The sequence below is a fragment of the Stenella coeruleoalba genome (assembly GCF_951394435.1).
Source record: "Stenella coeruleoalba genome assembly, chromosome: 13".
Lineage (NCBI taxonomy): Eukaryota > Metazoa > Chordata > Mammalia > Artiodactyla > Delphinidae > Stenella > Stenella coeruleoalba.
In genome coordinates this window covers 10,123,813-10,137,573 of record NC_137159.1, presented here as the reverse complement: position 1 = coordinate 10,137,573, position 13,761 = coordinate 10,123,813, and the positions used below count along the sequence as shown (strand labels likewise).

At 59.4% G+C, this 13,761-nt stretch overlaps 1 protein-coding gene across 5 annotated transcripts; it reads right to left on the bottom strand.

The window, feature by feature from the left end:
* Positions 1 to 5: 5 nt before the first annotated feature.
* On the bottom strand, positions 6 to 13,197 carry GPAT2 (glycerol-3-phosphate acyltransferase 2, mitochondrial). 5 transcript variants are annotated; one of them, XM_079941425.1, is made up of 22 exons: positions 12,998 to 13,197; positions 10,442 to 10,566; positions 10,195 to 10,308; positions 9,409 to 9,482; positions 8,926 to 9,030; positions 8,563 to 8,691; positions 6,048 to 6,147; positions 5,503 to 5,639; positions 5,092 to 5,191; positions 4,868 to 4,996; positions 4,324 to 4,443; positions 4,073 to 4,155; positions 3,617 to 3,735; positions 2,883 to 2,953; positions 2,551 to 2,809; positions 2,314 to 2,462; positions 2,055 to 2,132; positions 1,397 to 1,528; positions 1,195 to 1,315; positions 1,025 to 1,090; positions 738 to 793; positions 6 to 387 (listed from the first exon to the last, which is right to left on the bottom strand). In XM_079941425.1, exons 2-22 carry the CDS (start codon positions 10,493 to 10,495, stop codon positions 271 to 273), a joined length of 2,313 nt encoding a protein of 770 aa, XP_079797551.1. In that variant the 5' UTR covers positions 10,496 to 10,566; positions 12,998 to 13,197; the 3' UTR covers positions 6 to 270. The 5 variants fall into 5 exon arrangements, with proteins under 5 accessions (XP_079797551.1, XP_079797547.1, XP_079797548.1 ...); XM_079941421.1 differs by having other exon boundaries at positions 8 to 387; positions 4,784 to 4,996; XM_079941422.1 differs by having other exon boundaries at positions 8 to 387; positions 4,784 to 4,996; positions 5,503 to 5,636.
* Positions 13,198 to 13,761: the final 564 nt, after the last annotated feature.

The following is a 13,761-nucleotide window of genomic DNA, read 5'->3' as shown; positions in this document are numbered from 1 at the left end:
GCATTCTCACACAGTGGGGAAGGAAAGAGCAAATACCAACAGTCACACCAAAAAGAAAGACACTGCTGAGCTTGGGAAAAGAGGACTCATCCAGTCCTCTCGTTTATCACACCAGAGGATGCGGAAAGCAGGAGATGGCGAGGGGCAGTCAGACCTCAAAGATGTTATAGTCCAGCTGAGGGTTTGCAGCTCCTCCCAGGCCAGCCTTCTGGCTCCAGGGCACAGCTGTGCTCTGGGGCTGGGAGGTCTCAACGCTGGCCCCTCCTAGTTCTAGTTACAGATGAACTGCCGGATGAACCGTTCCAGCTTTTCCTGATTGTCCCGGCTGGCAAAGGTGGGGGACAGGTGGAGCATGGGGCCTGCAGGGCTGGGCATCTGCTGCAGCACCTGGGCCACGGAGAAGGGCTCTGAGCGCTCGCCACGGGCGCTGTGCCCCTCCCCTGGAAAACTGCAGTGAGACCTGTGGCCCCGTAAGCCTTGGTGTTTGAGGGCAAATGCTGCCTCTCAAAACACCCCCAGGGCCCCACCCAGGAGCAGAATGACCCAGGGGTTTGGGAGACTGAGAGGGGCAGGAAAACTGTCCTACCTTCTCCAACAACTACTATCAATCACCACACCTACTCGGAGACGCTGGGGAAATCCCAGGGTGGGTACAGCTGGGCTCCCTGAGCAGCTCTTTCAGGGTATGGGAGTGGGAGGCAGGGGGACAGAAGGGCGGAGAGACTGGCCCCTCTCACCCCCAGGTCTCTGAAGGTCCAGACGGCACTGATGGCGAGATTTGGGTCCACACACTCTGGAGGAAAGAGAAGTGAAGGCTATGGAAGGGAGCTCCGGGGCCCAGCTCCTCTCCTCTTGTCTAAGGACGGGACAACCAAAGGATAGGGCTCAAGCTGGACCCAAAGGCCTTCTCTGTACCCCTCAGCCGGCCTTCCTGGAATTGGGCTTTCACTGCCCACTAGGGGGAGGCAGCCACCAGCAAAACTTCCTCGCCTCCCAGGGCCTGGGCTGGCTGCTCGGGACTCACCGAAGAACCCTTCCTCCTGGGCGGTGGCCTCTAAGAACCGCAACAGCTGCTCCGCGTAGCCCGACTCTGTGGGAGAGAGAGGTCTGAGGCCTGGGGCCCCCACGCAGGCAGGGCCCCCACCCTGAGCGCTCAGCCTCTCCTCAGGACGGCCGCAGTCGCGCGGGCCTCACCAGTATCTGGCAGCTGGCCCCGGTGGAGGAAGGTGGCAGCCTGCGCAAAAGCCTTGAGCAGCGGGCTGAGCAGGCGGCAGAGGAAGAGGAAGAAGTCAGGGCAGCGTGACTGCTGGCTGAGCTGGAGGGGGACAGGCCAGGGTGAGGGCAGCTCCCACTGCCTCCCTACGGCCCCCTCCCCTGATGGCTTTTCCCAGCGCACCCTGAAGTACCGGCCCTCAGCCTCCTCGAAGTCGTCGCTGTCACTGTCGGTAAAGTCCCCACTTGGTTTCCACAGCAGTTTCGCACTCAAACGCCGCCGCCCGGTGTCGCAGGCTGGCCGGGAGCCTGGGGTCTGAGGGCCATGGGAGCCGTTGGTCCCTGTCAGGCTGGCCAAGGTTCAGCCCCGAGGCCCCCAGGCCGGGCGCATGGCCAGCCAGGGAGGTGAAACCAGCACACGCAGACCTGGGGAGCCCAGGAGAATGCCCCAGGCCACACCAGACCATCACAGTTGCGGAGCCAACTTGTGGGGTGACAGGAAGTGAGCACCCACCCTCAAGGGCCACAGCCCCCGTGGACAAGAAATGTGGAGGGCGGGGCTTATGCGGAAACCCTCAGGTGCATTTGTCCAGTCCTGCCACTGTAGCTACACACGAGCCCAGGGCAGATGCGGTCTGACAAGTCCCATGGCGGAGAGTGGCGAGGCGGGGACCAGGTTTCTCTCTGCTAGGCCAGGGGCTGTACGCACGCACGCACGCGCACCCCCCCCCCCCCCCCAACACACACAAGCCAGAGGAGGAGCCGGGGCTGCTGTCACTCGGTGGGAGGCTGAAGGAGGCCAGACCCTGGGCAGGGGCTTTGTCTCCAGCTGCCCTTCCTACCTCCTCGGCAACTAGGAGCCCACACTGGATGAGGCGGTCCAGCACCTCCTGACAGTAGCAGTAGGAAGACTGGCAGGGCTGGGGAGAAAGAGGCACCCATGTGGCCTCAGGAGAGCCAGGCAGGGGCCTGGCCAGAGACGGAGACCAGACCTACTGCTGCAGCACATCTTAGGGTCAGGGCTCGGGCAAGCATGGGCCCTCTCCTACAGCCAAGAAGGGGAGGCCCAGGACTGAGCTGGGCTGGTGGGAGAGGCCTGACCTGCAGCAGCAGCAGCTCCTGCGGCAGCAAGTGCATCAGCAGCAGGATCTGGTGGTACAGCTGGTTCTGGCTCAGCAGCTCGATGCCCTGCAGCTCCCAGGGTCCCTCAGGCAGCACCCTGCCCACCAGCAGCCCCCACACGGCACAGGCTGGGGGAGGAGGGACCAAACGTGAGGAAGGAAGCTAGTTCCCTCACCCCTACACACATCCCACCCACCCCAGGCCCTAGGGACTCACCACCCACGGCCTCGCTCAGGAAGGCGGGCAGCATCTCGGAGCTCAGGCGTGCCAGGTGCGCGAGGCCTGGGCCGGGCCGCAGAACCACCAGCAAGTCCCCCTGCTGGACGCGCAGCAGGGCCACGTGCGGCCGCAGCAGGCTCAGCGTGTGCTGCACCAGGCACTGCAGCTGCCCTGAGAAGCCCACGTCAAAGCCACGCAGCAGCGTCTCCTCTGTCAGCCAGGAGAACTCCCCCAGGAGATGTGACAGGCACACGCCCTGGGTGGGCAGTGAGGGGCTCAGCAGCAGGGCCACGCCTCCTCCCCCAGGCCCCCACCCCGCCGTGCCCTACCTTCTGGTGCTTGAACAGCAGCAGCGTTGCCATGATGGCCGTGCTCATCACCGCCGAGCTCGCCACGCAGGCTAGGGCCAGAGGTGCAGGGGTGCTGCTCAGGGGCGGAGGCCTGACAGCCCGGGCCCTCCGTCACCAGGCAAGCCTTCCCAGTCCAGCACACACCTCCCTGGCAGCAGCCACATACACACCCCCATACGACTCCACCCCTGGGAAGGGGAGAGCAGGCTCGGTCCTTGGGTGCCACCCTCCCCAGTGGAGAAGTGGCGTTTACCAAATACATGTTGAGAGCCAGGCTGGGAGCTCAGGGACCGTCCCTGCCTCTTGCAGATCTACTACCCACCAACCCACAGTCTGCCACAGAAGGGACACTTGAGAAGATGGTAGTAACAGTGCTGTTAAGAGCCCCCTCTGTGCCAGGCACTGTTTCGTCCCTTACATACACTGTTCAGTTCAGCTAGTGTCACCTCAAGAGAGTGAAGTGACGCGCCTGAGGCCGGGCTGGGCGGCCACCTGTGTGGCCTCACTTAGCGACTCCATCACGTCCTCCCTGGCTGGCCCCCTCCTCAGGGGCAGGGGAAGGTGTTCCACTCTTCTTCACATGTCCCAAGTGGGCCACACAAGAGGGGGCAGGTGCAGAAACCCACCTGGAAAGGAGGGCCCTGACGACTGGCCAGCTCTGAGAAAGAGTGTTCAGGAACCTCCCTCAAAGGCCAGACCGAGGTTCCCCTCACCATTCAGGACGTGACAGCTCAGCCTCCTGACCAACAGCTGGTCCTCTTCCTTCAGGGCCAGAAGGGGCCCGGTTACTGGGGTCCACTCCTGCACCTTCTCAGTGTCGGGGACGACGGTACTGGGATAGAGACACAGATCACAAGATGAAGGGACCAAACCTAAAAACAATCATGGGGGAGCCCAGAGCTTTCTCAAACATGAGGGCGTTTCCTATCCCCGAAAGAGGTGGCTTGTGTAACCCTAGTCCTTTCCAGGCCTGTGTGCCATAACCCACACTCAACTTACAGGCGAGGAGGGTGCCTGGCACGGTTTGAGATGACCCAAGTTATTTGGTGGGGGAAGGCTGGAGCTGGTGATGTGTTTGTGGTTCTGGGAGGAGAGGGTGCCAGCTCATGAGCTAGGGCCTAAGAGCTGCCTGCCTTGCCCCTGAGACCCTCATCTTCCTCTGCCCTTACCACTGGCCCAGCACGATGGGCTGCAGCAGCTGCTCCAGGGTCTGCCTGCTGCCCCAGCAGCTTCTGGCGTTGACGGTGTATTCCTGCCCAGGACAAGGCTCTTAGGTGGTCTGCCCTGGCCCACCAGGAAACCTGCATACAGCCCATCTGAAGTAGGTAACACTACCCCTGAAGTGGCCTTGAGGGCCAGGCCGCCAGAAGCCCTAGGACAGACCCCAGGTACTCCCAGCCTTGCCCAATGGGGTCCATACATGCAGGGAGAAGGGCTGGGCCAGATGCACACGGACGCAGGCTCGGCGGCTGCAGCCCCAGCCTCGCAGGCTCCACAGGACAGCCAGAGCTCCGGTCCACAGCCCCAGAGGGGCCGAGGCCTGCAGGGAGAAAGGGGCTGGGGGAGCCAGCTTGCCTGGAGCACGCTTTCTGCTCAACTTCATCTTGGGCCCAAACTGCTATATGACCATGACCTCTCCAAGCTCATTTTCTCCCCTGTGAAACAGGAGAAATCCCTCCCTAGCAAGGTCTTTTGAGTATGAAATGAGAGGATAACTGTAACAGCCTTAGCAGGTGCCACAGGACAATGACCGTGGGGCTGAAATTCCTTTGCACTCCCCACTTAGCCAAGCCCTGAGGGGAACTCAGCCACAGACACAATATTGTGCCTCCTCTCTGGAGATGGTGTCCACTTAGGTACCCAGGGCAGGGGGGTCTCACGTGGTATGTGTCACGGGGTGCATCTGGAACCAGGTCGTAGGTGATGGCCACTGGCACCAGCATAGCATCTGGGACGATGCCCACCTGGACCGCCTGCACCACCAGTCCCAGCCACGTCTGACCCAGGGCTGACAGCCGAGGCCCTTGAGCCCCAGGCGGCCCCTCCAGGAAGATGAGCAGGGGCTGCCCGCTGACCAGCAGCTGCTCCACAGCCTGGAAGTGGGTGGGGGGAGGCAGGTGTCAAAGCCAGAACAGCAACAGGCCCCCATACCCTGGCCCCATAAACAACCACTGGGCATAGCACTCACCGCATGGACTACAGCCCTTGCAAGGACCCCCTCAGAGCTGTCCAGGGAGAGGTTGGCCTCTGGGGGCAGGAAAAGTCCCCCAAGTTTCTTCAGCAGAGCTCTGTGGGGCACAGGGCAGATGAGGGAAGGCGCTCAGGAGATGGGACCAAGCAGGAGGCTAGTGAGAGCCTTGGTCCACACAGGGCCAGCCTGGGTCCTGCCTGAACACGCTGAGGCCAGGCATGGTCCTAGAGCCCATAGCTGACCCTCCGTCTGAGCCCCACAAGCTGGGGTGGCACAAAGTTGAGAGCAGGGGGGCCAGGAAGAGGGCCTCCGGGGAGCTGCCGCCAGAATACCGCCTGACATCCCCACACACCCCTGTCCCGGCCTGGGGACCTCTCCCTTGTATGTCTAAAGGCACAAGACTTTTACCTGAGGATGGGGGAACAGGTGCGGGGATCCCAAGCCACACGGAACACGCCCAGGCCCTGGGAGAGCAGCACAAAGGGCAGTAGGATCCCGTCCAGAAGTGACTTGTGGGTAGAGAGGAGGACGAGCGGCAAGCCCTGCTCCAGGGAGAGCCAAAGGGAAGTGCCAATCCGCCCCCCACCCTGAAGATGCAGGGAGCCAAAACCTAGTGCCTACAGCCCCAGGGCAGCCCCAGAGGGAGGGAGGCAGGGAGGGAGGGAGGGTTCAGCTGAGCAGTTCTTCCTCTGAGCACATCTCCCAAAGGCAGAGGAGCTCTGTCAACAGCTTTTAAGGTAATGCATTGACGTAATGGTTGTTAAGACCATGATGAAAAGCTGTTAGAGGAAGCCTCATGGGAGCAGGACCGTGAGACACAAAGAGAAGGTCGTCAAAGAGCACCGGATTTTTCCCACCAGCTGATAGGGCTGGTCCCTACTCAGGGCTTGGCCTAGCCTCTGCTCCTCTGTCCCCGCCATCCCATCCCCGTCCCAATGGAGGGTGGGCCTTACTGCCTGGGCGGCCTTGTGGACCATCTTCATCTGGCCCTTGTGCAGCTGTACGTTCAGGAAGAGGCAGTTCAGGATCCGGAGCAGTGCCCAGCTGACCAGCCTGGAGAGCAGCGCCCAGTCTGAGGCATGGCAGGGCGTGGCCCACGAGGCAGCCCACGGCAGCCCAGAGGGCCGGCCAGAACTCCTCTACGGTGGGCACTACTACTGTCCCCACTTTACAGAAGAGGAAAGTGAGGTTCAGAGAGGTCACAGAAGCTGCTGGGTAAGAGAGAAAGCTAAGTGCGGGTGCTGGGACCAGCAGGGGGGCCTGACAGCAGAGCCTGCGCCGGCAAGGTGCTGCCGTCTCCCAAGACGACCTCATGGCACAGCTGCCTCGTATCAGCCTCCAAGCATCTCCCTGCCTCCTTTTACCCCAAAGGTGACCAGAGAACCAAGACTCTCTCCAGGCATAACCCGGCCTTGTCTCTGCAAACTGCTGGGAAAAGTAAACTAAAAAGGGAGGAGTTCGTGATACAAGAAGGAAAGGAGATGGCTGAAGGGGCAAAATCTCTGGGGAGGGGTTGTCCAGAGGCCCAATGTGAGGACTGGCTTTAAATGAGGACAGAAGCGTGGACACAGGCAGCATGGAGATGTGCGGGACACACAGCATGTCCTCATCTGATGGCTTCTATTCCTCCATGAAGCATGAGGTGCTTGGTCAACAGTGGATAAGTTAGAGAAGGAGCAGTCTAGATTGGAGCCTTGGAGAGTGCAGTGTGCCCCTCTGAGAATCACACTTATAAAGGAAACAGGTCCACCCAGTGTGTTTCCCTAGTGACATTTGGCTGCTTAGGTGCAGAGAAGGCAGGTAGCTGGGTTCAAACACAGCTGGGTTGTGCCCAGTGACTCCTTCACAAGAGCACTTTCCTCACAAGGAGCCCTGGAATCGAAGCTAGGCCTGGGGGGCAGGAAAGACAGGAGGGGGGACTGATGGCTGGTGTAAAGGTGCTCAGGTCAAGGGACTGGAAGTCTCGAAAAAGCCAAAGAATTGTCACATGGAGGGCTAGTCGTAGGTCGCCAACAACCTCTACTTCCTGTCCTTGCTCAGTTGACCTCTTAGCACTTTCAACACAGCCGAGCCTGACATGTGCAGCCCTGTGCCCTCCTTCCCTCAATGACTCAAGCATCCCCCCGCTTGAAGCATCATCTATGTGCTGAAGCTCTGCAAATACACGTTCCTGGCCCCAATCTCTCTTCTGAGCTCCAGACTCATATATATATAAGCAGCTGCCTCAGTGTCTCCACCAGCATGTCAGGTATCAGAAACTCTTTATGTCCAAAACACCTTTTGTGGGCCAAACTTGCTCCTCCCCAAGCCTGCCCCCTCCCCTCCAACCACACCACCAGGTGCTCAGCCAGAAACCCAGCTCTCCTGCAGCTTCCCCTTTCCCCCTCACTGCTCCCACTGCAACCCTCCAATCCATCAGTGAGTCCTGATAATTTCATATTGGTCTCTCCATCGTCTTCCTAAGTTCTACTGTCATGCCCATCCCCCATCATTAGTCTCACCTGGACTAACAAAACAGCCTCCCCAGATGATCTGTTCTCTACTCGTGACCTCAATTAATCTTGTTATTTTCTGCTTATAACCTTTCCATTGGTTTTCACCGCACTTGGAAGTCACATCCAAACTTCTTGTATGGCCCTGCATATCTGGTCCCTTCTACCTCTCAGTTTTGTCTCCAACAACTCTCTCCCTCACTTGCCAGCTTCCGACCACATCAGCTACTTGAGCAAACCTGGCCCTTTCCTGCAGCCACAGCTCATGCTCTTCCCTCTGGTAGAACTGTTCCCTCACATCCTCACCTCCCCAAGGCTGGCTCCTTTCCCCCTTTTGTCCCTGGCTTACAAGTCCCTTCCTCCCCTCCAGGTATTTTCAGTCCTAGCCCTTGTTCTGTCCTTCTTGCAGGCGTGTGTATCTCTCCTCACTCTAACCTGTGCATCCCTCCATTTCCCCAGAAGAGTGTCCTGTATCTAAGAGGAGCTCAGACCTGTGCAGGACAGATCAGGAGGGAGCAGGTAGTGACAGCAGGATAAATATGGGAGGGAAGAGGAGGGCCTATAAGATGGAGGAACCAGCCACCTCCTGTCTCTCTCCACAAGAACCTGACCTGGGGAAAGGTGGAAGGATAGAGAAGGTACTGGAGTCTAGGTCTCAACCAGGGGTTCCTGGGGTGACCCCCAAGCCCCAACCCCCAGGACAGATACACACCACCAGGCCAGCAGTGGTGAGAACGTGGGCTGGAACCTGGGAGCTGGCTCAGATCAAAGCCCCTGCCCCTTATCCAACTGGTCCCACTGAGAAGGCAGCTGTCTTCAAAAGGTCTCACAATGTCCAGATCAGGGGCTTACTCAGACCGGTAAATATAACACCCAGCTCCCCAGGAGGGGAGTCTAGTCTTTACCCAAGCCCAGCCAACGCTCCCTCCCAAAGGGCAGAGGCCCCAGCCCAAAACACCCTTCAGTACAGAGTTACCTGAGCAGGAAGGGGCGGGGTGGGGCCTGGATGTGGCCCAAGATGCGCTGTACCTCTCTCTTCACGTGGCTGGGCACCTGGCCTTCCCCAGCCCCTCCTGGGGCCCTCCCTAGGATGACATTCTGAACCCTGTGGTGTGAGAGGCAGTGGTGTCAGGCTGGAGCAGGCCTAAGTTCACTTCCCTCAGCCCCACAGAAGCCCCAGGGCACAGCCTCCAGTCTTCACCCTCCATCTTTAAGGAAGGGCCCCAGACCAAGCTAACACTCTAGAAACCAGCCCTTTCAATCAGCCCTGCCTACAGCCTTTGTCATCCCTTCAAGGATCCCAGAAGTACCAGCCAGACCCCAGTCCCTGCCTCCTCACCCAGTGCTTTCCACGACCTTCTGTGGGGCATCCTGGCAGGGGGGTATGTGCTGCTCCAGGGACCACAAGAAATAGCAGAGCCTCCGAACCAGCCAGCCCCGAAACCTGGGCACAGCCCCCGAGCAGGGGGTAGATCTCTCAGCGGGCCCGCCCCTGACTAGGGCCCACAGAGGGCATTCCATCAGGAAGGGGTCACCCTAGCCCCACGGACTGGGAACACCTGAGCCTGGCTTATCATGGAGCAGGAAGAGGCGGCACCTGCCCACCTGTGGCCTATTCCTACCCCTCCCCCCAGTGAGCAGGGTGCAGGCCCAGGGCCTGAAAGCTCACAGAAGGAACTGCAGGAAAGCTCCAGGGCTGCCTGTCCCCACCTGTGGGTTTGGAGCAGAGGAAGAAAGAAAATGATACCACAAAGCAAGGCCCCAGCAGCCCTGCACCCAAGGGCCCTGCCCACCACCCTGCCCCACCCCCAGCTCTGACTACCTGGTGTTCTCTTCCTTCACCTGGATCACACTGCAGAAGCCTAGATCCATTATGCTTCTGTGGAAGAGGGACTCCTGCCCAAGAGGGGCAGGGACAGCATGTCCTTGGGGGGGCCTTTGCAAACCCGCAAAGGAAAGCCCCTGCTCTGTCTTCTGTGGTCTTTGCCTGATGGACTATAGAGTTTACCAGGAGACAGGATTACAGCACAGCAGTTCCCAAAAGATGTTTGACCCCAGATCCTGAAGCTCACTTAGGAAAGAGGGTTCCACGGTCAAAATGGAAGGGCTGCATCCTCTGTAGAATCACCCTCTTGGAGAAGAGCGTATTGAAGTCTCTGAGAAGTTCTCTCATCCACAGCAGAGAACATGTAGCCTAAATCCCCACCAGAACCCTGGGTCCCATCAGCACCAGCACACGGCACCGACACACAGAGGTCTGCAAGCATGTGCTGAGTGCTCACTGACTCTGAGTGGGCAGTGTCCCCAAAACTGAACAGCAGGACTCATGCAGGCATAGTCAGACCCCAGCCCTCTGGCCGTGCTCTACACCTCCTCTCAGGCCCCTTTACACTTCCCCACCCAACTCTCCCAGGCCTGGGAGCCAGGAGCCAGCCCCGGACCAACAACCAGCCAATACTAGTGCGCCCATTCCGTGAAAGACAGCAGAGGCAGGTGCAGGGGAGGGCTGGGTTGGGAGACATACAGGAAGCTGCTTCCCAAGGCCGTGGGAGCCATGGCTCCCAGAATCAAGCTTCACAAGGTAGGGCCTGGCTCTACCATCACTCACCCAGCTCTTGGGGGTGCAGGTCTGGCAGCAGCGACCCACAAAGGGGCGGTATTTCCCCAAGAAAGGGGTGACAGCCTCCAGCTTCATCCCCAAACCTGAGGACCACAGGCTGGCCTGGAAAAGGGCCACAGGGAGAGATGAGAGGACTCAAAGTCCTTGGCAGAGGGAGGGAGGCTCCGGTAGTGAGAGGCACAGGACGGGAGGCGGGAGAGCAGAGGGTGTCCTGGGAATGGAAAGGCTACACTACCTCCCGACCATGCTGGCTGCTTCTCTGCTGGCTTTGGAGTCTGGCTTCCAACATGGTGTCCACAGGGTCTATAACATCTGGGAACCAGCCGCCTCTGCCTCTCTCTCTCTCCAGAGGAACCTGACCTGGGGAGAGGAAGAAGGATGGAGGAGGTACTGGAATCTGGGCCACAACCAGGGGCTCCTGGAGTGAGCCCCATCCCCCCACCCCAGGACAGACAGACAACACCCAGGCCGGCAGCGGTGAGAACCAGGGCTGGAATCTGGGGGCTGGCTCAGATCAAAGCTTTCCCCCCCAACACCCGACTGGTCCCACCAAAGAGCCAACTATCCTCAAAAGGTCTCAGAGTGTTCAGATCAGGGCTCCCTCAGGCTAACACGAAGGAGATGTTTTGTCTCACCATCCACACCCACCCTGCCATCTCACGGCACAGATGGGCCTGTACTAGAGACTCAGACCCTTTCTGTGCACAGGGAAGGAACAAGGCTGGACTGGCAGGAAGGAGGCGTGAGACTGCCAAAGAGGAACAGGACCATTGTCACGAGACCACCAGGTCCTGCTCAGATGGCCTTCCCCTCGGCACCAGAAGACAGCCCTTTATCCACTTAATCATTACAGCAATGGGCCTAGGGTACTAGATGGGGGACAGGTGGGGGGTCAGAACACAGAGAGATGCCACACGGACCTGTTCCCAAGGAATGGTCTTCTGGCTGGAGATGACAGACTTTTCCACAACTGGTATCCTCTTACATAGCACTCTGCATAGAAGACCCCACTTGGTATCTCCTTAGCCCCCTCCTTCCTACCACAATATAACATCTATCTTCTATAAGACAGCACTGAACCCCTCCCAGCCCAGAAACTGGGCCCTAAAAACCCTTCTACCCGGATCTCTCACCACGTCCCTGATGGGTAGGCTGATTCAGCTATTTATGTTATCCCTAACCCCACTACAGCGCACATACCTACCTTAGGAGTGCCTTCTCCCTTCCCTCCCACTTCCCCAAATTCTGCCCACGGCTCTAAGTCCGTGATGCCTCTGCATCACCTTCTAGGTTTTTCCTCTCTTCCTTGGTTCCCCCATTCCAAGCTTGCCAGGCAAGAAGCCTCCTCCAGGGCTGAGACTTCATGTCCCCACATCATCTGAAAGTATCCTGAGGGCAAGAGCTGCAACTGACCATCTCTGTATGCCCAGCAGCTTGCCCTGCCCAGAGGAGGGACCCAGGAAATGCTAGATGATTGACTGTAACTCCCTCTCCCAGAGTTCCTCTGGGTCTCTCCTCCTCTCCCCAGTTTAGCAGTTTAGAACCACGAGGCCAAAGCAGTACCAGGATCACAATTCCCCAGTGCACAGCTCTGGTAGCCTCCTCCCAAATGCACTTCCTCCTTTGAAAATGTTCTCACAGCCCCAGTCACAGACACTTGGCACAGGGAGTCCCCAAGCCCAAGCTGCAATCTGAGGAGTGCTGCCTGCTTTGCAAGGAGGATGTCTGCTCCCCAGCCTCAGAACACCCCTACTCTCAAACCTAACCCCACTAGGTCCGTGCTAACCCTAAAAGACAAGGCAAGGGGTAACTCGCAGTCGCCAGCCAAGTCAACTACTCAGCTCACATAATCCAGAGGTCAGTTCTGGGATAGATCTTTCTAGCACCCAAGCCCCCCCCCCCCAAATGGGGATCTCTCTATCAGTCTGTAGCTCTTGCCTGGACGCCCCTCCCCGCAGGACATCTACAGCAGAGGCGGCAAACTGGCTGCCTGAGGGCCAAATGCAATTCACAGATGTATTTTCTTTGGCCCTGCAATATTCTAAAATGCGATGAATTAACCTCAACATTTAAAAATAAAAAAATAAACCAAACCGGGTCTCCAGCGGCTGTTGTTAAAATACCCCTGCGACCTGACGTCTCTGGCATGCACCCCACAGGGCCTCCGCTGGCCGGAGCCCAGCGTCACTGTCCCATGTTCCTTCGGCCCCGCAGCACTTGCCCTCCCGTGTGCCGCCGCGTCAATCACACCTGATGCCCGGCCCCTGTGCGCATCTGAGCTTGACCAAAGCACCACATCCAGGGCTTCCCTGGTGGCGCAGTGGTTGAGAGTCCGCCTGCCCATGCAGGGGACGCGGGTTCGTGCCCCGGTCCGGGAAGATCCCACATGCCGCGGAGCGGCTGGGCCCGTGAGCCATGGCCGCTGAGCCTGCGCGTCCGGAGCCTGTGCTCCTCAACGGGAGAGGCCACAACAGTGAGAGGCCCCCGTACCGCAAAAAAAAAAATCACATCCAAACCCCTTCCCGTCTGGGACGTCTGTTCCCTACAAAGAACCATGGCTTGAACATGACCCCTTCACCCCTCGGCCCGCACCCGGGGGGAGGGGGAACTCAGAACTCAGGGCTCTCACAGACCTACGGCGAGAAGAGCTGCCCCGAACTGTCCCGAAACGGAAGAAAGGGCGTCGGCCTCACGGGCCCTGGGTCCAGGGTGACGAGAGGCCAAGGACCACGCACAGCAAGGCTCTCTGAGGGGCTGCCCCTCAGGCCACGGACCCCACAGTGGGGCTCACCTGCGCAGCAAGGCCTACACGGCCGGCACTCCGTCCAACCCTTGCCAAGCCCCAGAAAGGCCCTCCGAGTCGGCGTCCGAAGCGGGAAGGCCCCTGGGTGGCCCTGGACCTTGTGCGAGACGGCCCAGTCCCAGAGCGAGCCCAGCAGGTCTCACCTCACACCAGCCGCCGACTCCCGCCAAAGCAGCAGCCGAAAAGGGCTACCGGAAGGCCTCTGAGCGCTGTCTGAAAGGCAGCTCTGAGAGCCAATTGGGACGCGCGCTGGGCCCGAAGCCCCGCCCCTGGCGTGCTGCCGCGCCGCACGCTGCGTGACCACGCGGCCTTGACTGTGGACAGGCGGGGCTGCGTGTGTGGGCGGGGTTGGTGGGGGGCAGCGTGACTGGCCTTGGCTCCTGAGTGAGTCCCAAGCCGTGTGCTGCTCGCCTTCCCATCTGGACCCCCACGCAGGTGCGTGGGGACCCCTGGAGTCGTCCGCGAGATCCAGGGTACCCAAAGGATAAGGACGCGTGGGCCGCCAGGTTCTAATGAAAGAGGTTCCCCAGGGTACACGTGCTGCCAAGTTGGAGTGTAGGCTCTCGCAAAATCCCAAACTGGGGACACCTGGAAAAGAGATCACCAGAAGTCACTTTTGGTTCATGAAAAACAAGTCAGGCCTCCTCTGTGTCATTTCCTTTGTTGATTAGAACCCTAGACCACAGTCAGGAACTTACTGCAGTCACGAGGTGCCCGAGTTTCAGCTGCCCCTGTGACCAGTGTGCTTATTC

Bases quoted from the DNA above. Each gene is read 5' to 3' on its own strand.
- GPAT2 (XM_079941421.1), bottom strand. From the start codon at position 10,495: ATGTTGGAAGCCAGACTCCAAAGCCAGCAGAGAAGCAGCCAGCATGGT. The intron at 9,031-9,408 runs GTAGTCAGAGCT...GGCTGTGCCCAG, and splicing joins GTGAAGGAAGAGAACACCAG to GTTTCGGGGCTGGCTGGTTC. The intron at 1,091-1,194 runs GTGAGGCCCGCG...TCTCTCCCACAG, and splicing joins GGGCCAGCTGCCAGATACTG to AGTCGGGCTACGCGGAGCAG.